The sequence below is a fragment of the Drosophila tropicalis genome, unplaced genomic scaffold (genome assembly GCF_018151085.1).
Source record: "Drosophila tropicalis isolate 14030-0801.00 unplaced genomic scaffold, ASM1815108v1 contig_593, whole genome shotgun sequence".
NCBI lineage: Eukaryota > Metazoa > Arthropoda > Insecta > Diptera > Drosophilidae > Drosophila > Drosophila tropicalis.
The window spans coordinates 11532539-11557975 of NW_027173070.1; the positions used below are offsets into that span (position 1 = coordinate 11532539).

The window sequence follows — 25437 nt, forward strand, 5'->3', positions numbered from 1 at the left end:
AATTTGGTAGCTGTAGGTTTTATAGATCTGAAATGTCTTCCTTCTGTCCGTTACATACATACATTTTCACCCAAGTCTGGTCGAACCGATAAGTCGAACTCCAACCGACGAGTCGAACCAGTGTTGTTTATAACGTTTTCTGTTAAGAGTACAGTGTGCTGTTAGCACTCAAAGTGCTGTTAACGCAGGTGCCAACTCAAAATGAGCTAACAGCTTGGCAGTGAGTCAGCAGCTCAAGTTACATTTTGGATTTGCCCGCGTGTGGTCACACTTGGCAAAAATTATTGTCGTTTCGCTAGTTTTTTTTTTGCATATAACTTTTGCACATAGATCGCGATCTACACAAAACATCAAAAGTGCCACACAATAACATACAGTGAGTGAGAATAAGTGAAACACATATATAATGTCAACCTGTAGCAGTTCAGATGTGCCGCTGGCCAAAAAACGTAGACTTGGGACAGACGGCGACGATGCCGGCGTTGGAGCAGCTTCAGCTTCATGCAGCGGCGGCGGTGGAGACGTCAAAGTTGGCAGCAGTAGCAGCAGCAGTGGCGGTAGCAAGAACAACAACAGCAGCAGCAACAACAATTGCGAAAATCATGGGAAAGCAGTAGGCGAAGTTGACATATATAAGAAAGAGACGGCAATAGCCAGCAGCAAGCAACAGCAGCTGGAGTTGTGTGTATCGTCGTCTACTTCCGACACGTGTGCGAATACGACTACGAAGAGGATAGCGAGAGAGGCAACAGCTAAAGCAGCAAGCGAGACCGGTGACAACGTTAGTACATCGTCAGCAGTGAATAAGGAAAGTGGTGTAAATCGAACGGAGCAAAAAAATCAGAGCCTCCATAGGGAACACGAAGAAGAAGAAGAAGCAGCCGCCGCCGCCTTCTCAGCCACCACAAACGTTAGCTCCAGTACCACCACCTCCAATAATAACAACAACGCGAGTAGCAACAACAACACAAATCGCCATCCAGCAGGAGGAAGTATGGCAGCTAATACGAATGCCGCCGCCGCTCCCGGTGGAGATATCGATGAGTCTCTCTATTCCCGCCAACTTTATGTGCTCGGCCATGATGCCATGCGTCGGATGGCCAATTCGGATATTTTGCTATCCGGTCTAGGCGGCTTAGGATTGGAAATAGCCAAGAATGTGATTTTGGGCGGTGTGAAATCCATAACACTGCATGACACAGCAACTTGTGTGGTACGTGTGTGTGTGTGTGTCTTTCTCTTCGTGTCTGTGTGTGTGTCCAGGGGGAGGCGGGGTTGAAAAATCGATAATTTGCGTGACAAAACGGCGGCAAATCCAATGAAAATTATACAATATTCACCCTGTGAAAATCAATTTTAATTGAAAAAAGTTTCTCTCAATTCCTATCAAAATTTAGGTTAGGTTAGAATTCATTTTTTCAATTCTTTTTCAAACTTATTTTGCAAAAGCGGAGGAAAAAAAGGAATTTCTCTTTTCCGTTCTTTTTCTTTTGTTTCTCTCTTCGTTTGCGTTTTTTCTGTTTTTCTTGCGTCAAAATGTCTGCGAAAAAGTGTAAGAGCGAGACAACTATAGTGTGTCGCGGCAATTGCAGTTGTTTTCATACCCTAACTGAAAAATGTATGTCACTTGAATGCGAACTTGTAGTGAAATCTTGAAAATTTTAAGAAAAATGAAGAAGAAAGTGTTTTGAATTAAAAATTAAAGGTCCTACGGGACATTAATAATTAAGTATACGTAAAAAAAAAGGGTATCTAAAGTGCGTTATGTTTTGTTATTAGAAATTTTTAGTCTTATTTGCAAGAAAAAGAATCTATAAGAGTTCAAATGTTTTTTTATGTTATTAGATTTTAAAATTAGAGTATTTAAAATGCGTCTTTCCTGACGCAGTATCTCCGTTATTTTTTCTTAGTCTTTTGTGTTGGCTCATTCGCTTTTGTTTGCAACAAAATTTCTGGACTTAGTCATCCTATTTCAACGTCTCCCCCTCCTGCCCCCTTTTGATTGCTTGCTCATCCATTTGTAATTTCACAATGAAAAATCTTTGACTAATTTTCTTGTTATTTCTTCTGCCTCTGTTTAGCTCAATGACCTATCTTCGCAATTCTATCTAACCCAAGCGGATATTGGCAAAAATCGTGCAGAGGCATCGTGTGCCTCTCTGGCCGAATTGAATAGCTATGTGAGAACCATATCGCACACTGGACCCCTCTCGGAGGATTTCCTGAGGAAATTCCGGGTCATTGTATTGACTAATTCGGATGCAGAGGAACAACAAAGGATTGGCAAATTTGCCCATGAGAATGGCATTGCTTTGATTATTGCCGAGACGCGTGGATTGTTTGCCAAAATCTTTTGTGATTTTGGTGAGAATTTCACCATCTATGATCAGGATGGAGCACAACCGGTGTCCACCATGATTGCCAGTGTTACGAATGATGCTCAGGGTGTGGTCACATGTCTGGATGAGACACGACATGGTTTCAATGATGGGGACTATGTTACCTTTTCAGAAGTGCAGGGTATGAAGGAGCTAAATGGATGTCAACCCATTAAGATCAATGTTCTGGGTCCCTACACATTTAGCATTGGGGACACTAGTGCATTTGGTGTCTACAAGTCTGGCGGAGTGGCCACTCAAGTCAAAATGCCCAAGACGGTGAGCTTTAAGAGTCTGGAGCAGGCTTCAGCGGACCCAGAGTTTCTCATCTCGGACTTTGGCAAATTGGATGCCCCTGCGACATTGCATGTGGCTTTCAATGCTCTTTCCACTTATCAAAAGTCTCACAATGGAGATTTGCCCAAACCATGGAATCAGGATGATGCTGATAAATTTTTGGCACTCTGTAAAGATATCAAATCCGATGTGGATGAGCAGTTAATATTGCAATTTTCAAAAATCTGTGCTGGTAACACTTGCCCCCTGGATGCGGCAATTGGTGGCGTTGTGGCCCAGGAGGTCCTCAAGGCATGCAGTGGAAAATTCACACCAATCTTTCAATGGTTCTACTACGATGCAGTCGAATGCCTGCCTAAGGATGGTGTCACCGAGGCAGATGCTCAGCCTTTGGGCAGCCGTTACGATGCCCAGATTGCGATATTCGGACGTAAATTCCAGCAACAGCTGTCAAATGCCAAATGGTTTATTGTCGGCGCTGGAGCAATTGGATGTGAGTTGCTAAAGAACTTTGGTATGCTTGGTCTTGGTGTCGGCAATGGTCAAATCTTTGTCACCGATATGGATCTCATTGAGAAATCAAATTTAAATCGTCAGTTCCTTTTCCGGCCGCACGATGTTCAGAAATCAAAATCTCTGACCGCTGCTGATGCCATCAAGCGTATGAATCCCGATGTAAAGGTCACCTCCTATGAGTTGCGTGTCGGCTCCGAGACAGAGAAGGTCTTCTCTGAGGATTTCTTTGGCAAACTGGATGGTGTAGCCAATGCATTGGATAATGTAGATGCTCGCATCTATATGGATCGTAAATGCATTTTCAATCGCATCCCACTGGTGGAGACGGGAACTCTCGGAACCATGGGCAATGTCCAGGTGATTGTGCCATTCGCCACCGAATCGTATAGTTCATCGCAGGATCCGCCCGAGAAGAGTATACCCATCTGTACGCTCAAGAATTTCCCCAATGCCATTGAGCATACACTGCAATGGGCACGTGACTCGTTTGAGGGTGTCTTCAAACAAGCCGCTGAGAATGCAAGTCAATATATAGCCGATCCTCAGTTTATTGAACGAATTATCAAATTGCCGGGCATTCAACCTCTCGAGATTCTTGAGTCCATCAAGGTGAGTACTATATAATATTTCCTCAACCATTTGAATCTCAAATTCTGTTTCTCCCGCCCTGCAGAAAGCTTTGCTCGATGATAAACCCAACACCTTTGCCGATTGTGTGGAATGGGCACGTCTCTACTGGGAGGATCAATATGCCAATCAGATTAAACAGTTGCTATTCAATTTCCCACCCGAGCAAGTAACATCGAGTGGCCAACCCTTCTGGTCTGGTCCAAAACGTTGTCCTGATCCCCTGGTCTTTGATGTCAATGATCCCATGCATTTGGACTACATTTATGCTGGTGCCAATTTGAGGGCTGAGGTCTATGGCTTGAAGCAAATTCGTGATCGCAAGGTCATTGCCGAAATGGTGCAGAAGGTTAAGGTAAGAATAAGCAGAAAAGTAATAAAATTTTGAGTGAACTTGTTACCGAAATGACAGTCTTAAACAATTAGTTATTTAATCGTTGTTAAGTAAATTTGCCATTTAGAGATAGTTTTAAGACATAATTCTTGACTAACTGAGAGTGATAGCCAGGCCAGTCCAAGCAATATACAAATGCCTTGGCTTTGCATTTTTGCTTTACTTTTTTAATGACATTAGAAGCGACTTTTGAAAGCGACAAACCTTGCATGAACAGGTTGTTTATATAGCTATTTAAAGAACCAAGTTCTGAAATACTCAATCTTGTTGGCATTTGCAACTAAATAAAGCCAAAGCTTACAAGTCAGAGTTCAAACATTTTGTGCATACCCTTTGGTGCCATGAAAATTAGTGTAAATTTACATTTTCAAGTACCTACATATTAAGATTTAAAACGAAGTGGTATCAAACCAAATAAGATTCTAAAAACATTTCGATTAACTTCACTTTACAACTTGTGATCCAAATTGCAAACTTTTACCTTTTACTTTTTCATTATGGTTATATTCACTCTTGATAAACCTTTAAAATCGATTTAAACTCCAATACTTATAATTATTTCCCTTTTTTAATTTAGGTACCCGAATTTAAGCCGCGTTCCGGTGTCAAAATTGAGACTAATGAGGCTGCTGCAGCCGCTTCGGCCAATCATTTCGATGATGGTGAGGTTGATCAGGATCGTGTGGATAAGATAATCAAAGAGCTGGTAAAGAATGCGGACAAGAAATCGAAAATCACACCATTGGAATTCGAGAAGGATGATGATAGCAATTTCCATATGGATTTCATTGTGGCCTGTTCGAATTTGAGGGCAACGAATTACAAGATACCCACAGCAGATCGTCACAAGTCCAAATTGATTGCTGGTAAAATTATTCCAGCCATTGCGACGACCACATCGGTGTTGTCGGGATTGGCTGTGCTGGAGGTTATTAAGCTAATTGGTGGTCACAGTGATTTGGCTAAATTTAAGAATGGTTTTGTCAATCTTGCCCTGCCATTGGTAGCCTTCTCTGAACCGTTGTCAGCTGCTAAGAATACCTATTATGAGAAGGAATGGACATTGTGGGATCGATTCGAAGTTAGCGGTGAATTGACACTGCAGGAGTTCCTCAATTATTTCGATGAGAAAGAGAAATTGAAAATAACCATGTTGTCGCAGGGCGTCTCCATGTTATATTCATTCTTTATGCCCAAAGCCAAGTGCTCGGAGCGTTTGCCCTTGCCTATGTCGGAGGTGGTGCGTCGGGTGTCCAAGCGTCGCATTGAGCCACATGAACGTTCGCTGGTCTTTGAGATCTGTTGCAACAACACGGATGGCGAAGATGTCGAGGTGCCCTATGTCCGTTATACGTTGCCCTAAGGATGCGGATACACCTAAAGCCCCTTGAACCCCTTCTTTTCCCCTTTCCCATTGTCCTCATCATTCTCCTATTCGTAATATATATAACAGTTAAATTATTTTTATATAAACCACCATCTCCACCACCACCACCACCACCACGACGGCGCTCCTTTGGCATTCTTCTATTTCGTCTGCTATATCCAATCTTTTATTCTTTTTATCTCTCTCTCTCTACATTCTACCCGTCTAAATAACAACACAAAAAAAGTAAAGTTTATAAATTAAATGTGTAGCTGGATGTTATTTGCATTTTTGATTTATTTTTTTTGTAAATGGAGAGAGATGAAACTATTATGATTCATGATATAAATATATCATATATGTATGTTTATGTGTGCGTGAGTGTGTGGGAGTGTAATCCTCTAAGGAAAGGCAAATTGAATTCGCAAAATACGAAAAAATTATACAAAGACTCGACTTAAAGAAGAATAAAAAAAAAAAAAAAAAAAAATTTAATTATACAAAAGAAATTAAAACTGTCTGCTCAGCATAGCGATTTTTGGAAACAGAAACTGATTTCTTTCACACATGTGTTTTTATATAAGCCTACAAATTAATTAATAAAAAAAAAAAAAATAAAAATCAAATTGTATTAAAAAACGATAATTTAAAAAAGCAAAAAAAAAAAAAAAAAAACAATAAAAACAATAAAGTCAAGCAAATTAATATTTCATGTGATGTGGATGTGATGTATGGTAATTCAGGCAGGATAATTCCATTTAATGTTTTACATTTGTAATCTCATTTAACCCACAGAACAACCAAACCCACTCCCTATCCAGATGTAATGCTCAGTGAAGTTCATCTATCCCACCCCCTCTATTACTCCACCTCCGCCCCCCATTCAGTTAGCAAAAAGTTACGTGACACAATTAAATATTTTATACCCCAAGACGTTTCGCTGCGTTGCTCTGTGCTCTGTGCGATGCAGTGCGTCGTCATTGGGTTTTGCGGGAGGCGCCACCAAAGTGCAATTGGCAAGTGCCGTAAAGTTGTTGGTTGGCTAGATGGTTGCTTACTCGCCTCTTCGTTCTCCGTTGGTGTCGTTGATGGGAGAGATGAGAGGCATCTTTATAATTAAATATTACACGCAATGCAACTGAAGTATACTAAAAAGTTATGTACCTTCTTCTGCATTTTACTTAACCCTTGTCCTCGCCTCCGTTTGGCAGCGTTAGCTTCCTTTCTTTCTGCGGCTTAAAAGCTAAAAAGTTGCCTTAAATTATACAGTTAATAAAACGAAAAACCAGTCACAGAATACTTTTCACTATACATGAAAGTAAATCTTAGGGAGGAGTAAGATATATCTTAACGAAATCATTATGGATATGTCTACAGCTTTAACCAGTTTGAGATTAGGTTAAGCCTTGGGAAAAAATCTTTAGAATACGAATCAAGAAAAGTTATTAAGACATAAATATTGAATAACAAAGTTTACAAAATTGTTTGTTTTTTTTCCTGTTGTGCAAGGTGCTCATATTCCTTTATATTGCACTTCCGAAAATGAAATTTGTTTTTTCGTTTAACTCTTGTTTTCGAGATTTTTTTTGAGTTGCCTTATTTTACTTTGAAACATGATTTTCTGCCAGTACCATATTAACATTTAAACATAAGTATATGATCAACAAATCGCAATCGAATTCGAACTGTGTTTTTAAACGTTTTTTGTGTTTTTCCTTAGTTGTTATCCTGCGAAATCTTACCTTTTCAAATAAATTTGACGCAGATAAAATTAATTTACTAACCAGAAACACATTTTCTGCTATTCTTGTATGTTTTTGTTTTGTTTTTCAATAATAGCCAAAAATAGCTAAAATATATCGTTTTTGGGACAAAGAATTTCAACATTTAACCATATCCAGACTGCTTTGTTGAATTTAAAATTTCTTTTGTGGGTAATTTTGGAAAATTCTTAAACCTAACTTAAACCAAAACTTGATTTTTCTAATTTTGAATATTTAATCACTAATACATCAAAAAAATTCGATAAGAACGACTCACGAAAATGGTTTTTGGCCTTATCGTAAAATCATTCTTGCGCCAGCTCATATCCTTTTGATACGTCATAATTCGAACCATCAAACGTTTTAAACCACAAGTTTATTCATTGACAGTGCGTCATTTTGGCGCTGATGATTGTCACTAACCGAAACCTCAAAATCTTTTGGTTGACTCATTAGAAATTGGCCGGAACACGGTAGTACAGCGGGAAAGCACCCAACCATAAAGTATTTTGCCTCTTTGCTTCAGTCAGGTGTGAGAAAGTTAGCAAAAAAAAAAACACAAAAGAAAAAATGCAAATTACATTAAAAAGGTTTTCATGCAAAAGATCAAAATTCATTCATTCATCCCGCATCGTTTACATTTTTCTGTTTTCGCTTTAACCTAGAATTAAATGCTTTTTGTGTCGCTATTTTTTTTTTATTATTTCCCCATGAGATTTTCTTCTTTGTTGTTGGTCAGTGACGTAGTTAACCTGTTGGCGCTTGGCCAAAATATACATCAAATTTTTTTATATACGATGACAACGAAATATTCCATCCAACCAACTGACTGATCATTTTTTTTTTTTTTTGGTACTCTGTCAAAACATGGTATATTTATTTAAGAGTATGTAATATATACATATGTTCATGATCTGCATTAAGAGATGAATTAATGTAGGTTGGTTTCGATACAAAATAAGAAGGAGCAAAAGAATTCTTTTGCAATGAATGAATGCAACAAAAAAATAAAAATAAAATAAAAAGATCAAAGAGTTTGCTTTAAGTCAAGTATTGTTGATTAGATATAAGGTAAATCATCTTTTCAAAATTACTATTGAGATTTTCTGGACCTTTGAGAATTAAGCTCACAAATTTACTTGGAAACGACAGGGAAACAAAAAATTAATAAAAAATCAGAACTATTCAGATGAGGACAGGTTCTGTGTGAGATTTATTTTAGAAAACTGAACTGAAACTTTAAAAATGTAGTCAAAAACGGGGATCTAGCAAATATATTTTGGTGTTTGATATTGAGTGCCTTTTTTTTGCCGGTTTTACAGTTTATCCAAATTCGAAGATTCATTATTTGCATAAAAATTTAAGATTGATCATTAAACTGGTTTCTTAATGTATAAAAGGCACATAATTTATTAAATATGAGTTCTTTTAGAAGATAATACTTCATGTCCAATCAGAAAAGTTATTTTAAAATAAAATTGTCATAAAGTCTTAATGGGTAATGGCCAATTTCATAAACTAGATTTTATATATGGACTTATAATACTTTTAGTAATACAAATCCTTTTTACAACTTTTATATATGTATAGTTGTTTTATTGGCAATCTATGAAATGGACCAATCCTAAATGGACAATAAGCTAATATTATGAAGGGTATAAATGGCATGGAGGTGGAGGTCGTGTACCTTTCTCAGGTCTAAGGGCGATTCAAGGGGGTGACATTTTTTCAGAATCCTAGTGCACATGCTAGAGTGCAGCATATCGAAGGCCAAGTATGTTTATTGTCATGAGTTTCCAGCCTGGAGCGGTACCAAAAGTTACACCTCCAGATCTCGTACTTAACTGACAGGATGTTGAGGTCTCTATGATAAATGAGTTACTCACATGAGCAGGCCTTTCAACTATTCAGCATAGAAGCATGTTCTGGATTCTTAAGAGAATTTCAATAATGGAATTTGACGCCGTACGCTAGACCTGTGTGCCATAGGGATATACGGGCTTTAGAATTACCTTGTAGAGTAGCAATTTGTTGCAGAAGCTGAATTAAGATCTGCTGCCGATTGACCACTAACTTCATTTTAGACTGCTTTAGGTTTAGCTGAGTCTTCTTTAAATTTATGACATAATTGTGAAAATTCATTCAATTATTAGGGTATAAAAGAGTACGTTAACACTTCAAATGGAATTATCTCCCGCTGTTTGGACTGTTTACACTTCTTTCTGGCAATGTTTTCACATTGTTCTTATTATAATTATTGTTTATGTCGCTTTCAAATTAATTAACTCAATCAATTTTCACTTGGGCGGTGTGACAGTTTGTATGATAATGAGCCAACATCGAATGTGATTAATGAACATGTTTAAATGTAAAATATCTCCAAGGCAGTGAGAGAAAAACAAAAAATGATCGCCATATGTATGTATATGTTCGTACATATACCTCCAGGGACGTCGGAGAGAGGAAAGATTTGATGACGGACATGGCAAGGCAAGTGCATTGGCACGACTGCAGCAGCAGTTGCGGTTCACTTAATAAGTGTGACAAAAACAAAAACAAAAAAAAAACTGAATGAAATTAAATTCATATTTTAATTAATTACTCCTCGGATACAGCAGAATCAGTCAGAGTCAGATAGGCCCGCAGAAACCACATGGAGGCCAGAGAGGAGAGTACATGTAAGTATAAAACAATTAGGTTGGCATTTCCTGTCCCACTGTAAAAATGTCTCTTCTTCTTCTCCTTTTTTGTATTTTGTGGTTCGGATGATACATTATTTTGTGATTTTTTTATTGGCCTGGCCATTATGAAAATGCGTCAGGCAGTCAAATTTCAAAAGTGTGTGGAAAGTTTGATAGTATTCACTTTTGATTTCCTGTCTGTTGTCGTTTCTAAAAACGTGTCCGATTTTGTTCACCTCACGGCTGGCTGGTAAAATGTTGTAAAATCAAAACACACAATTTTCCATTGCACAAAAAAATATATTTAAATTGAGTCATAAAAAACAGGCAAGACAGCGGCAACAGGTAACAAGTTTACCATATCGGTCTAATGTCTAACGTGCTGACTGTGTGAAATGGAGTTATTGCGCATCCACCCACGATCGGAAGAAAGAGCAACAACAATAACAACTAAGTAGTTTCTGTAATAGCACGAATTTTTAGTTATATATATACATATGTACATATGTATGTATGAGTAGCAGATTATAAACCCCTCTCCAATTGTCGTTCCAAAGCTCAAGATTCAATTTTCCTTTTCTTTAATTCATTTATCTGAATTTTCTATAAATGTGAATGTGAAAAAAGAAAGGCAGGCAGTGGGGAGCAAATAAAGCATATGGCAAATAAAAAATACGCAAAACAAAGATAATGACATCCAACCATTTGCTTTCGATACATTTGCCTCTGAGTCATTGACATCGAAAGATACTAACCTTAGTGGCTGTTGTCACAATCCTCTTGATATATGTACACATGTCAAGGGGGTTGCTCGTAATATTCTTTTGAACAGCAGAGAATTCAAAAAGGAAGCGGCACAGCCATATCAACTTTCAGTTATGTATAGAGTTACGGGGTTTTATTTTATAGCTTTATAATATTAGGGGTTGCTTGAACTAAATAGCAGATCAAACTGGTTTGCCCAATACCTATGGGGAAATTTTAATCATAATGCTTACTTTGAATCGATTGGTTAGAAGTTAGCATCCTTGGGTGGTCTTTTCTAGAACTGGCCGTTATATGAATTATTCCAGAAGAGTTTATGATCGTCTAATTTTAATAAATTCTTAGACTAACAAAGTGCCAACAGCTTAAATTAATACATTGCTTTGACACCGTTTAAAAACTTGTGTAAACTTTCTAGGATCTTTCTTTTATCCACAAAATATTTCAAAACTTCATCATAGGTTTCAGAAAGCGTGTTCCAGATTTTGAGAAGAAATTTTCATCATTTCCCTTCTCTAGATCTGCCCATGTTAAACATACGATACTTTTTAATACATATAAAAGATTAATAACAAAATAAAAGAACAATGCCTTGAGAATAAGAGTTCCTAAAGCGTTAAAAGTTGGCTAAACTATTATCAAAGATCCATAGATTAGATTTTTAAACGTTGTATAATATTAATTTTTCGAAATGCCAAATCCCTTTCTTAGATTTTAAACTATCTTGTCCAAAGGGTACGCAATTAATTTTCTACTATCAAGTATTGATGGAGATATTGTAAAGCGAAGAACTTTCTCTACTTGTGACAGTTTTGAAACCTCAAGCCTTTCTGCCCCCTTCCGTTTCTTTTTACCACTACACTGCACTTCCGATTTTCGACGAGTTCTTATAAAATTTGAAACACTTAAAATATTTAATAAACTTTTTATGATTTTAGGTAGAACAAATTATTTTGCCACCAATTTAGTTTTAGTATTACTAAATAAACTAGTTAGGTCTCTGCAAATACTTAAACCTTCCTGTCATTTCATCAACCATCCCAAAGTTTTACCTTATCAAATTTCCCATTCCTCTTCACATAACGTTAGTCAGCATTTATGCTGCCTTTTTATCGATCTGCCCCCGTAATTGCGGCATAAGTATATGGAGACAATTGCAATATCAAAGTAGTTAGCATTCGCACACACATTTGTCTGATATAGATATGAATGTAGAAACGGAAGTCTGACCGATCTTGACCATGACTGTGGGATGTGAGGAGGAAGGGGTGACAGTTGGTACAGTCATTCATAACTTTTGATAAGATAATGTTAGTTATGTTTCATTCAAGTGTGGTTGTTTTTTACGTTTACGTTTTGGGTCATAGATTATTTTTGGAGAGACGAGGGGGAAATGTTAAAAATCCGTTGTGACTTTCAATTTGCAATTTGCTTGTTCAATTATCGTTTGATCTCAAGACCGACCTCCCCGACGATCTAATAGAGCTCAAATTGGTCTATGATTAAGTGATAATAAATTGAATTTACAATGTCTATAGTCAGTCAGTCAGTCGATGATGATCAATTGATCAGTCTATATACATACATACATACTACACACTATTTCTTTGTAATCTCTTTTCAAACACTAAATCCCTTAAGGCACATATATAAATCACTTTTGCCCGATCAAAAATTAGCAATTTGTTTTTGTCTGTCGTTGGAACTCCCATAATAAAAAATAATATTGAGCAATACTTTTTCTGTTGTTGTTGTTCTTGTTGTTGTTGGTGGCGCCAGTTGCTTTGACAACAAAGTGTGAAGATTACCAAATAGGTAGCCAAAAAACACACAGACACATATGTTTGGGGGCATGGGCACCCACGATCAGCTAGCTAGACAGATCTCTCACTCTCTCCCTCTCTCTCTCTTCTTGTGGACTAAGAGTCTCTTTCTTTGTGCTCTTAGGTCTCATTCTCTCCCTCTTTCTTTTTGTTGACTGTGTGGCATATGGAACGGTGCAGCATGTTGCACAACCTGAAACCGGGTGTGGTATGGAATGATCATTAAGGCTATTTATTTGTCGTTTTTCCTCTAAAGATCTCCCCACGACCAGCTGAAATACACTCTCTGTGCCTTCTCTTTCTCACTCACTCTCTCTCTCTCTCTCTGTGTGTGTGTTTCTCTGATTCTGGCTTTATTTCTTTGTGTGTCTCTTAGCATTGTGCATTTGTGTTATTTCGCTTTGTAGTTCCCAGCGAACAGCAGACCATGCGTGTTGCTTGAGCGGACCGTCAATCGAAAAAAACAACGCGTCGAATAAAAAACAACGAACACAATAAGAAAAAATTATCACAACAAAGAATTAAATGTTATAAATAATACGATACGAAGAATATATAAAGACACGCATATCCGGAGGCGTAGACCGACTGACGCCTACTTTAGATTCAGAGGAAAGATTCCTTTCCTTTTGGTCTCTAATCCCTTCGTGTTCCCGCTTAGTCGTCGTCGTGGTATATGAGTGGGTTTCATTTGGAGTGTCTTTTTGGAGGGGTACTCCCATCCATCAGCAAGCGACGCGTGCTAATTAATTGTTCGGTTTCGTAGTGTTGTTCCAGTTCTTCTTCCCTTTTGTTATTGTTGTTATTATTGTGTGTGTTTTTGTTATCATTGTGTGTGTGAGCGAGTCAGTGTGGGGCACAGTGTTGTTGCAGCCACCCACCTATCAAACAACCCACCTAGCTAATGTGTATTTAATAGTGTCTCATGTGTCTCTCTATTTGTAAATTTAAACCAACTTCCCTTAGAGAAGCAAATTGTATGCGTCATATGTAAAATAAGGGCCAAGAAGCAGCAGCAGTTGCCACAACAAAAGCACACAACAAACACACACCAACACACACACACACACACACACACACAACCGAGCACAACCCGCTAAAGAAGCAAAAGCATTTGGTGGTCAACCCCGCTTGGTGGCTTTTTGTGGCGCTTCCGTTCCGGCAACATTTTACCCCCCCCTTGTGCGCATGTGTGAAAAGTGAAATTTTCTATTTCGAAAAATATAAATAATAATATTAACGAAAATATATATAAAAAAATTTAAAATCAAAAATCATTTTGCCAAAGTGTTTCCTCACGTTTTCCCGCTGCTCATTGCATATGTCTAAATGTGAAAATGTGTTTCACATATGTTTTACGTTCCTTAGCTGTGTTTTGCATTCTCCGTGTGTGTGCCGAAGCTAAAATTCAATCCATCGAAGAACACCAACATCAACAACACCAGCATCAACACCAACAACACAATCACAATCACAATCATCATCACCATGAGGCGGCAACATCCTCGGAGCAACTGATGAAGGACAAAATTGATAAGAAGCAAACAGTCTCAGATGATAGTGTGGTGAGTTCTGATTTAATGAACCGATTATTAATTATTATATTTTACAAACAGGCCAAAGAATTTTAAATACATAGTAATATTTTGTTTATCATAAAAGAAAAAGGAAATTATAGTCATGAAAATTTCCATTGAAATTTCACACTTCATTATTAAATCTCATAAAAAGACAAAACTCTTCATAAACTGTCAAAAAATATTATATAAATTTTATGATGCACTGAATGAATCATTGCCAGAGATTGAGGCTAATCTTAATGGGCTAGAAAATTTATAGTCAAAACTTCTTTTGGAGTTCATTTGATTCTTAGAGTTCAACAAATTCATTGAAAAAAGATTTTTAGTTTGTGTTTTTTAGTGTTCAGAATCTGTAATACAGTTTCTTTAGTTTTTCATATGAAATGATGTTGAGAGTTTGGAAGTTTTCCGCTGCATCAATAGATAAATTTCTAAGTTTTTCTTACGAAATACTAATAATAGTTTGCTTATCACGATAAATTAAGTACAAGTATCGATTCCACCGCTATTAATATAACTACATATGTATACTAGAGAAATAAATTAAATTGAATTGAATAAAATTTCGGGAAATCGACATGGTGACTCAGCGCTATTCAAGTTATCGTTAGATAATCAGTTTTTATAAATTTTTTTTATCGATTTCTATTGTCGACAATATCAAATGTTATTTTCGATATCTTTAATCCATATAAAGAAAAAACTAACCAACTAATACAACTCAAACAAAAATATCGAAAGGCTTCATAGGATTCTTATTTTTATAACTGTTTGAATATCGACTAAATATATTTTCCATATACTTTGACTACTTTTCCAAATAATGGACAGGAATTGTCCAGTTTATCGGTAATTAGTCTAAGAACATCAACTTAAAGGTACATATTTGAATTTGTTTCACTAATCAAATCCTTTTGTAATAACCTACTTTTGCACACGAATAAACAATGCATTTTGCATATCAATTTCTGTTAAATCAACAAGTAAATGAACTTAATATTAAATAACCATTTCACTGACTCATAAGTCTCCACCTTTATTATTCCATTTAAGTATTTGAAATTCCCATTGAGCTTGAAGAAATCTTTTTCGCTTTAGAGACATAACTTAAGAGAGAGAAAATAAAGCCGATTTATGTTGCCAAATTTTGTACGTGAAAGTCATTATAATTTCAATTAATTAAAATGAAACGCTACTTAATCATTTAATTCAATCGAATTGTTAATATTTTATTAACAATTTTCAAGCCGAAAATTTGCAAACTCTCTGAACAAGAGAGAGAGAGAGAGCCAGCCAGCCAGTCAGTTGCCCGTTGTATGCATTATTAACCATTATGAAATGGCAAAATTGAATTCCCCAACTTTGCATATTCTCTGACATATATACACACACACACACTCATACATACATAAATAGAAGAGCTGTGTTGTGCGTGCAACAGAGGTCAGTTGCAACAAAACGAGAGCAACAACAAACAGTTGAAAATAAAATCAACAGCAACAGAAAATGCATCTCCAATCCCAATACGGTAGCTCGGCGGCTGTTGGCTTCTGCTGCTACTGCTGCTGCTGGATGTTGCTGCCCCCCTCCTCACACTTCTCCTTCTGCCATTTGCCACCATCAAAGATAAGGCAATGAGAACGCGAACCCAGCTGTCTGCCAGTCGCCATAGCCATCGCCAGCGTCTCCGTTTCCATATGCATCTCTGTGCCTATTGCCCCTGCAGATGCTTTTGCTCTCATGTCTATATAACCCCAAAAATCCCAAAACGACACACATATTTATGTATGTATATGTGAGTGCACAAGCATGTGTGTGTGTATATATGTATATCGGCTGCATTATGCATGATCTTGAGGGGAAGATGGAGTAGAGTTGGTCTCCATAGTACAATGCTTGCTTATTGTTTTGGCTGCATGCAATCCAATGGCTATGTCCATGGTTGGAGCATTTTTTTGTTGTTTTTAAATGCATTTTCACTGTATGAGCGAGCACGAGGATATTTTTTTACTGGTCTTGGACTTGTAAGTCTGTCTTTGTCTCGCTCTGGCATAGTTGTTGGTTGTTCTTAATGAGCGCGGGCGCCCATTTTAATCACAAAATATGCGCAATTTATTTGTGCCAAGGAGTCGTCGCGCCGCCAGGACATTGAACTCCATTTCAGATAGATAGAAAGAGTGGGAAAGAGAGAGAGAGAGAGAAAGAGAGAGAGAATATGAGTCACGCGACGAGACATAATGTCCAAGGAAGTTTGTTATGAGCGAAAGCGAAAAGGAAACCCAAAAGGAAAAGGAGGAGAACTATTTATGGATTTGCCAATCTTGGCATTTATTTAAGTGAGAGAATAGAATTTTCATTTCGCGGTTTCCGATACCCTCTACATTCGAGAGGGTATATCTGTTGTAACCAATAGTAATGGAAATAGAGATAACAGGTGGTTATTGACTTTACCTAAATTCTTGACAAATATTTACATGTATATCTTTATATATGTATCTGTCATAAAAATTGTCTATAAACAAGGTTTGCTTAAAGGAAAATTATATTTAAAAAAAAAATTTTTGCACTGCTTATTGCATACGTTATGGGGCAAACCCCCCTGAATATCTAATTTTTTGGTTAATATTAAAGATTCTACAACAGAGAGACCCTCGTATTATACATCAACTTTCTATCCACACCTACTTAGTTTAAATTTTTTCTGTTCTTCCAAAAATTCCTAATAATAGTTCAATAATTCAGTTGGTTTACCTTCAAGCCATACGAAGCCAAGTTTAAACATAGATTCTCAAATAATATTGAATAGTTTCTCTAACGATTCATAACTGCCAGGATATAGTAAAAGTCGATGTTGGCAAGCTTGCATCCTCTTTTATTTGTTGTTGCTTTGTTGGGTTAGTTTGCTGGTTTTATAATTGAAGGGTCGAAGCTGTGAAAGTCGCTACTGCAACCGCAGGCATTGCCTGGCTTGGCCTGGCCTGGCCCGCATCTTGTTTATTTAGCAAGGATACGGGGGGCCACTGAGACACTGAGCGTGCGAACCATATGTCATACTTGTATAAGGTTTATAGGTAAAGAAAGAGGGTTGTACAATGAGTTGACACAACTTCAATTTCATTAATACACTCAAAAAATAAAGGTGTAGTCGTTGCTTCTATTTGGGTACACTAAATATAAGGAGTAAGTAAGCACATTTAGTTATAATGAAATTAAATATTTATTATTTAAATAGTTTGAGTATTTATATCTATAAAATTATTTTCTTTTTTATTGTATCTAAATTGATAAAGCCATGAAGGTCTTCAGAAGTGACTTACAGTTGTTAACAATGTAAACTTCTAGATAATAATGTTTGATAGTCAATCAGATAACAACAACATGAAAATTATGATAACATTCGATAACAATTTTTACTCATAATGTTTTCTCAATAGTGAACAAAACAAATGTTTTGTTAACCTTAATCAAACTGTTCTTAACCAGTTGGTAATTCCAACAAGATGTTTTTTGTAATCTCATCCAAGTTCTTAGCTTTGCTGCAATATTTTAGACACTAAAAAAAGTCTCTTTAGTTAAATAAACAAATTATATAAATATTAGTAAATGTTGCTTATCAAATTTTGGTTTTGATATAATTTTCAATCGGGTTTCTTTGTAAGACTTTAAAGTTTAAATAAATCACGACGTGTAAGTGGAAGGATTATCAGAAAGGTGCGCATGGGGCTCATATTTTGCGTGTGAAAGTGTTGCAATAGGACTGGGGGCGGACGTCCATAAACAACTTCTGTACCTCTCCTTTCTTTTGCTTAATTTACTTTTTATAGAAATTTTGATAAATCGATATTGCTAATCATATTAATATTCCGTGTAGTTTTTGTCACCATTTCATTGGAACCATGTTGATATAATCTATAGAAAATCCGGAACTATTTGTTATCTTGGTACTTTTTCGTTTGCGTCAGTGTTTAAAGTGTATGACGACTGTATGACATAAATTTCCAATTTGGTTTTACCGTTCTCTTTTTGTTTATTGTAATTTCTTTGGAAATTTAATGAAAAGAACATCCCTCGCAAAAAGAATATATAGAACATAGAACGTTGAGGTATAAGACTTTATATAGTATGTGACTTGCCGGTCGAACGGTTGAGTGGACGGGACAGACTGACAGTATGTGACGAAGACAAGCGACAACGACGACGATGTCGTCTGAGGGAGTCGCGTCTTATAGAGACGCCAGCCAGTCGATGTCAATAAACGCACTCAGAACTCACACTCATGCATACATAGTGGAGGCGATGTACATTCATAGACACTCGTTGAATTATTTTCTACATATACTCACGCACTTACTGTTCCTCCAACTCCTCCTCCTCCACACTCTGCTCATTTTTCCCGGTTATGAGTGGCGGGTGTGCAATCAAATAAGTAAGCGTTGAAAAAAAAAAATGAACAGAACCGAACCAAGACCAATTTCCAAGACTTGGTCGAAGTACCAGAGTGAGTGAGAGAGAGACCGAGAATGAAGTTGGTGGCAAGGGGTTAGGTGATAGCAAGTTGCATGCCCCCAACAACGGAAGTTGTCCGGAAAACGTATATAGAAAGTGAAGTTATCAACATATATGTATGAGAATATCATGTATGTATGTATAGCATCGCATAGATACATACATACATATATGGAAATATGATTGCTGCTGCTGTTGTTGTTTATATAGTTGCCAGTGACACTGAGAGAAAGAGAAAGAGGGAAGGAAAGTGGACTCAACTGTTGCCATTTAGTTGCAACTTTTCGTAAATTCTAATTGGCAAAGAAAATGTCATCAACAGAGACTTCGACAAGACTTTTGTTTTTTCTTTTCTATTAGTTTTCTCTTTGTCTCTTAGTTCTCTATTTCCATCTCACTCATTCTTTCTCTTTGCTACTATAGAGGTACTTTTTAATGAACAAAATATATATTGTCTGATTGGTGATTTTTGTTTTCGAACAGGTGTGAAATGTCTAATCAAACTATAAAAGAAGGAACGTGAACTCATTAAGGGTATATACGAATTGGACATACTTTGCAATATCTGAATTCGGGTATATTTAGAATCATGAATGCAAGGTTTGACCTTTTTTTGTATTCTCTTCAAAGGGTTTAATTTCGAAGACCCCAAAAAATTTCGAAATGTAAAGAAACAAAGCCATATAAATAAAGAGTGATTAAAAAAAAATCCATTGTACCTAGAATTTGAATGCTGAAATTTCTAGTCTATCTCTTGCTCTTTTTGGCACTCTTGGCATGGGGTAAATTTTCAGCTACACGTCAAAATTTTCCAATGAATAAAATTTCTTTCAATTTATGAACATTTTTTCGGTTAGAATTCCAAGAACTAATTTTGAACAAATGTCTCACTTTGCCATTGAATGACTAAAATGCAAAAATCTCTACAGAAAGTCTGCAAACAAATTTGTTTCTTATTAAAAGGTTAAATGCAATAATTTGTTTTATTTTTTTTAATTTTATTTTTGGACAAAAAAATATTAAATTTTTTTTTCCTCAATTTGTGTTATAATTGTTTTCTTTCTTTTGGTATGAACGGATTGAATGAATGATGGGCCCGGCATCTTTAATTAGTTGATTGTTTTATGGCTTCCTGGTAGAGAAGGAGTGAGAGAGACCAAGAAGACCCATCCTACTCATCATAAGCAACCTCCATCGAAAAGGAAAAAAAAATACGTCAATTCGGAACCGTACCCTCGGTCAGTGTTTACTTTTTTTATGACATACTTAAAGGCCTTTTTTCTGGTTGTTGTTGTTGTTGTTGCTGATGATGATTATATTCTTTTTCCTCCTTCAATTCGCCTTAATAGGCTTATATGATGACATTTGCTTGAGCGCCAGTTGAATGCACTAAACGGAACGCATGAGGTACAGTCATACACACACGCACACACCACTCACATTTAATTTCTCTCCACTCTCCGATAAGATCTTGAGCTCGATCTGCAGAGTCTCCGGTTTTTCAACTTGAAACAGATTAAATATATTGCTATTAATTAAATGACGCGTTCAGTTAAAGCCGCTGCTGGAGCTGATTCAGTGCGGGGTTTCGGTTTTTAATTTATGGAGTAGCCAGCACTTAAATATAATTATTAAAAACAAATTACAAAAACAATACACTTACACACATATATGTATGTATTTCCGCTGAGAGATTGTATAAATTTCCATTATTTAAGGTGAAATCATTTGTCAGCGATATGAGATGCGATACCCTCCAATGTTGTGTGTACGATATGTGTGGGTCAATTCAGTGACAAATGTTGCTACTGCTTTGCTGACACTTGTTCGGGAAATAACTTGAAATAACTTTGGGGGTCTGGGGAATTCCGTGAGGTGTGATGAATATATGAATGAATGATATGACTTGCTATTTGCTTACAATCTCGTACAAAAATTTCTTTCATTTTTTGCTTGCCACTCGAATTTTATCAGAATAATTAAAGTCATGCCAACAGAGAGAAAGAGGCAGAAGAAACCCATAACATTAGCTGGCAACCTGTTTAATAATATTTTAAATAATTATAAATTTAAACCTAGATTTGTTAAATATCAGTTAACCATAAAGTTTCACACAAGCCATTGATAAAGTTTTTATTAAAAACCCAAACAAAGGGAAATCTCTAAATGAGCAATCATTTATTAGGGCATTCCAATGTATTTTCGAGAGAAATGACTAAAGCTGCTGAAAAGATTGGAATGAGTTGCTCTGGATAATCCGGATCATAAAAGTCATTATATATCTCATTTTTAATCAGTTTTATACCTTCCTTAATCAGTTTGATATTCATTCAAATAGTTTTTGTTTAAATTCATCTCATTTTGAACTCTTTATTGGGCAGTTGATGACTTTCTCTCTTAATATTTTACAAAAAATCAGTTTTTTTCTTCACTGATTTATGAGTAATTCTAATCTATTGTGAAGCCGTTTTAGTTATTTTCTAGAAGCGATTTAAAATAGTCACTTAACGTTTATTAATTGCTGTAATAAATTAAATCAACTTTGTGAGTTTTTTTCTGCTCGTGATCATTTTTTTCTTATTAAAAAATTAAATTCAATTTAAATTTAATTAAAACTATTCCCCCTGCTAATTTTTTTTTCTGTCTTAATCCTCTTCAACTTTAATTTGTATAAAGTAAACTACATTTTCCCATGAGGCATGGAGCAAAGGGGAGGCCCATGCACTTACATACCCTATATTTGGATAGATTTAAAAAGGCCTATACTACAATCTTATGAAATAGTTGGCTAACTTTTAGATGATTAACAAATTGGTGTCGATTGTTATCAACCCCTCTGAAATTCGATTACTGGAGCTGGAAAAGTATGTGTTTTTACAGTCTTCCTGTCATTCTAAAACCTTGATTTATGCTTAGTTCTACTTTAAAGCTTATAGAAACGGGTTCTCACAAATAGGAACTACTTCAACATAGTGTCATTCGTTTAAGAACTAGAATTGAAATAAAAATAGGCGTATATACCCTCTGTGTCATAAAGGGTAATGGAAAAACGTTTTATTAAATTTCGCTTTCAATACCTACCTACAAAATGGCGTCGAGTTTTATATTCTATTTATTTTTTTAATTGTGTCACGTAGAAAACTGCATTCGGCAAGGGCCATAGAAAATCCAGCTATAGCGCCGATTTTTTTCCTGGTTTTTCTTTTCCTCTTCTGTATTTTTTTAAGCTTTTTACTGGCAGGCCAGGAGAAGAAGCCTTTTTCAACATATGTGTGTGTTGGTCGGTTGGTTTGTTGGAGGAAAAACTGCACGCATTGAAATGCAAAGAGCGGAAAAATTTTTGCGCCAAGCACAAGAACAAATAATGCCCAATTTGCATTCGTGTCTAAAAGAGAGAGAAAACATAGGACACAGAGCAAGAGAAGGAGGGAGAATAGGTTGCAAAAAAAACGTGAATTGCACAAATGCAAAACAAAAATTTCTGCACTAAAAAGTATTAAACAAACACACACAGCAAAGAGTGCGAGAGAGAGATGAGAGAGAGGGAGAGACAGGGGCAGTGCAAAGATTGGGGTAGAGAGCTAATATGGCATGCAATAAGTAAATAGGAAGTAATTTTTATTTTGTTTAATATATATTATTTACTTAATTAAAAGCTGATAAGCAAAAAGGAGGAACAATCGAAAAGAGATAAGACTAACAGCAGTTGGTTGGGGTGTTTCATTTTTATTTTTTGCTGTTGCATTTTTCATTAATTTTATGTGCCATTGATTGATTTTTAATGGCATTAGCCGGAGACTGAGATTGGGTTTCTCATATATGATGATTGGCTTGGCGTCCACGTGGCGTATGATTGATGCACATTTTGTGGCTCTTGCATTTATGCATTTTGCGTATCCGCATCATTATGATAGTCTTCCCTTTCTACGTCTCCTCCAGCTCCTGCTGTTGATCCATTCAAACTTTAAATATGAGACATTTGTTGTGCATACAAATTTTGACAGACGTCCACGCCCCGCTTCATCCTCCGACCACCACCACCACCACATGCCGTATATATATATATATCTACATACATTAGCCCAGAGACAGAGCTGGAGCCAGAGCTGGAGCCAGAGCTAGAGCCATCCATCGAGTTGTGCACAATTTTGGTTAGCAATGACAATGATTCATGCAAACCTGTGAGGCAAAACGGGAATGGAGTATAGTGGAAAGGGAAGAACCCTTTTGGGAGGATGGTTACTGGTTGATGATGATGATGATGTTGCTCTAACCGGGTGTTGTGTCTAGGTGAAAGCATGGCAAATTGTGGAAAATACACTCATATACATACATGTACATACATATGAGCAAATGTGTAACGGTGTCTCTGTGTTTGTGTGTGTGTGTGTGTGTGTGGGTGGGTGGTTATGCTAAGTATGCGGTGAACCTTAAGTGAGTGGGGCTAGTGCCCTAGAAATTGTGGGTGGTTGCACATGAGATAATGATATGACCAGTTTGTCCCTTGCTAACCAAAAATAGTTGCATAAGTTGTTTTTTTTACAAGTTAAATTTCTTATTAAATGAAATATACCCTGACTATGAAAAAGGGTGCCAAATACTTTACATCATTTTCAAAAGTTAGAAAGAGATATCAACTTGATATGCTTATACACATTTTCTATTCTATATATGTATATAGGAGCTAAGGCGATGCATTATCGAAATTGCACAATTCTTATTGTTATTGTGTGTGAGTGTGGAAAGTGGGAGGGCGAGATGGAGGGAAAACTTTCAACTCTATTTGCTGTCCTCCCATTAGCAAAATATGTGTATGCAGATTTCTTTCTACCCCAATAATGCCCTCAACCCAACTTCACTTCATCATGATCATCATCATCGATTGTACCACTCTTTGCCTATGTCGTTTAATGGTCTTCAAAATGCTTTTCATGTGTTTTGCTTCAATGAGAATAACGAATAAAAAGTGCAATAAATCCAAGTGGATTTCTGCTTATACATGTATGTAAATATAATCAACAACAAATTGTTATAGAAAATTTTACGATTTGTTTTCGTTGTTGCTGTTGCTCTTGCTTCTGCCATTGCATGTCGATATGTTGGTTTTCGGTCTTGATGGCTACTGCTGCCCCTCGTGGCTGCCTTTGTACAAAAGAATTATATGTAAACAAATACAAGGAACAAATTAAATTCTACAATTGACAACATAATTTCATATCGAAGCGCAATTACCCTGTTGTAGATTCAACATACAAATTACAATTTGTTATTGATTTTCGCTGAGCTTGATTTCACTCCGAGTTTTAACTTAGTAAGCATACTTATTTAGTTTCGAAAACGATTCCATATTCCATATTTTCTAAATGGATTTTTTGTCCATTATATGATCGTATAAACTAAAATATTATTGTACAAATAATATTTATTTGTTATAATTTTCATTAGTAAATGTTAAAAATACATACGTATACTTGATTCAGATATATTTAAAGGCGTCACAAATGCTTAAACTAAATTTTATGAATTTAACTATCATCTTTTAAGGTGATTATTCTATTTATTTATTATTTATATTTAACACTTTGACTGATTTGCATTTGAATACACTACATCACACCCATTCTGAAAGTGTATAGGGTATGCAAACGAAATCTAAAGCAATTGAATTTTGACCTACTTCTTTCGAGTTTGAACGCTGCTGATTTTGTTTTTGTTTTGGTTCTTTTCTTCATATTGCTTTTTCGTTATGTTTTTTTGGGGGCGTTTTTTTTGTATGTGCTTGGTTTTTGTTTTTTGTATTAATTATCACATTTTCGTGCTTGGACGCGTGTCTCTGATTGCGGACAGCAAGTAAAAAAATGTAAAGCAAAAAAAATACAATGAAACACATTTCGTTTGGATTTATTTTGTCATTTTTGTAAAGTGCAGCACGCGAGTGAGCTAACGGCATTTTTTTTTTGTCAAAATAAAAAAAAATTTGGAGATTCTGACTTGAATTTAATGATGCCACATGACGATGATGCAGCATGCAGCAGCAGCTACAGCAGCAGCATGGGGCACAACAGCTTGGAGCTTGAAGCTTGGGAGCCTCGACTGCCTGGCCTTTTCCAATGAAATACCAAATGTTGAATTCTTCTTCTTCCATTGCCTTGGCAAATGATGACAACGCCTTTTTTGGGGAACAACAACAACGGCAAGGCAAAGAGCAAGTTTCCTTTTAAGTGTTTTGTGTTGCTGTTGCTGCTGCTGCTGCCAGCCATCAATTATGCGGCATGTTGTTCCTTAACCTCAACTCCAATCCAATCCTCTCCAAAAACCCAAAGAAGGTTCGTCACCAAACGAACTTGCTCTCGGTCTCTGTGTGTATGTATGTAGGTGTTGTCCAACGCCTTTTTTTGTTACCTGTTTGTTTTTTCCTTACCTCTGTTATTCTTTTTTTTTTGGTCTGAGTCACAGCAACATTTTTGTTTGTTTTTCCCTCCTCCCCTGCTACTACTACTGCTGCGGTTCAAAGTTGATCTTTGTTTTATAAATATTTAGTCAATTCATAATTGGTAAACGGTATTTGGGGTTTTACCCAATATCCACTCATCCCATTGATGAGTTTGTTGGATCTTCGTCAGTTGCTAATTTCATCAAACATTTGATGATGATGATGACAAAAAACGGGTTTCGCTTTATTAGCCACCCAAACTGGCAGTTGTCGTTGAGTCCAGCGGGGGAAAAACTATTTTAGATCTT

At 36.4% G+C, this 25437-nt stretch overlaps 2 protein-coding genes across 2 annotated transcripts in view; both read left to right on the forward strand.

Moving 5' to 3' along the window:
* Positions 1-267: 267 nt before the first annotated feature.
* Positions 268-6027, forward strand: Uba1 (ubiquitin-like activating enzyme 1). The gene is made up of 4 exons (XM_068288301.1): positions 268-1213; positions 2082-3800; positions 3865-4173; positions 4790-6027. The coding sequence occupies exons 1-4, from the start codon at positions 407-409 to the stop codon at positions 5573-5575; spliced, it is 3621 nt and encodes a 1206-aa protein (XP_068144402.1). The 5' UTR covers positions 268-406; the 3' UTR covers positions 5576-6027.
* A 7007-nt stretch (positions 6028-13034) lies between these two features.
* Mmp2 (Matrix metalloproteinase 2) overlaps positions 13035-25437 on the forward strand; it is a 94479-nt gene continuing 82076 nt past the window's right edge. The window contains exon 1 of the mRNA XM_068289072.1: positions 13035-14175. Coding sequence (XP_068145173.1) covers positions 13948-14175 — 228 coding nt within the window. The 5' untranslated portion in view covers positions 13035-13947. The remainder of the gene's footprint in view (positions 14176-25437) is intronic.

Excerpts from the sequence above, each read along its gene's own strand:
- Uba1 (XM_068288301.1), top strand. The coding sequence starts at position 407 with ATGTCAACCTGTAGCAGTTCAGATGTGCCGCTGGCCAAAAAACGTAGA. Across the intron at positions 1,214-2,081 it reads ATGACACAGCAACTTGTGTG|CTCAATGACCTATCTTCGCA; the intron begins GTACGTGTGTGT and ends GCCTCTGTTTAG. Across the intron at positions 4,174-4,789 it reads AAATGGTGCAGAAGGTTAAG|GTACCCGAATTTAAGCCGCG; the intron begins GTAAGAATAAGC and ends TTTTTAATTTAG.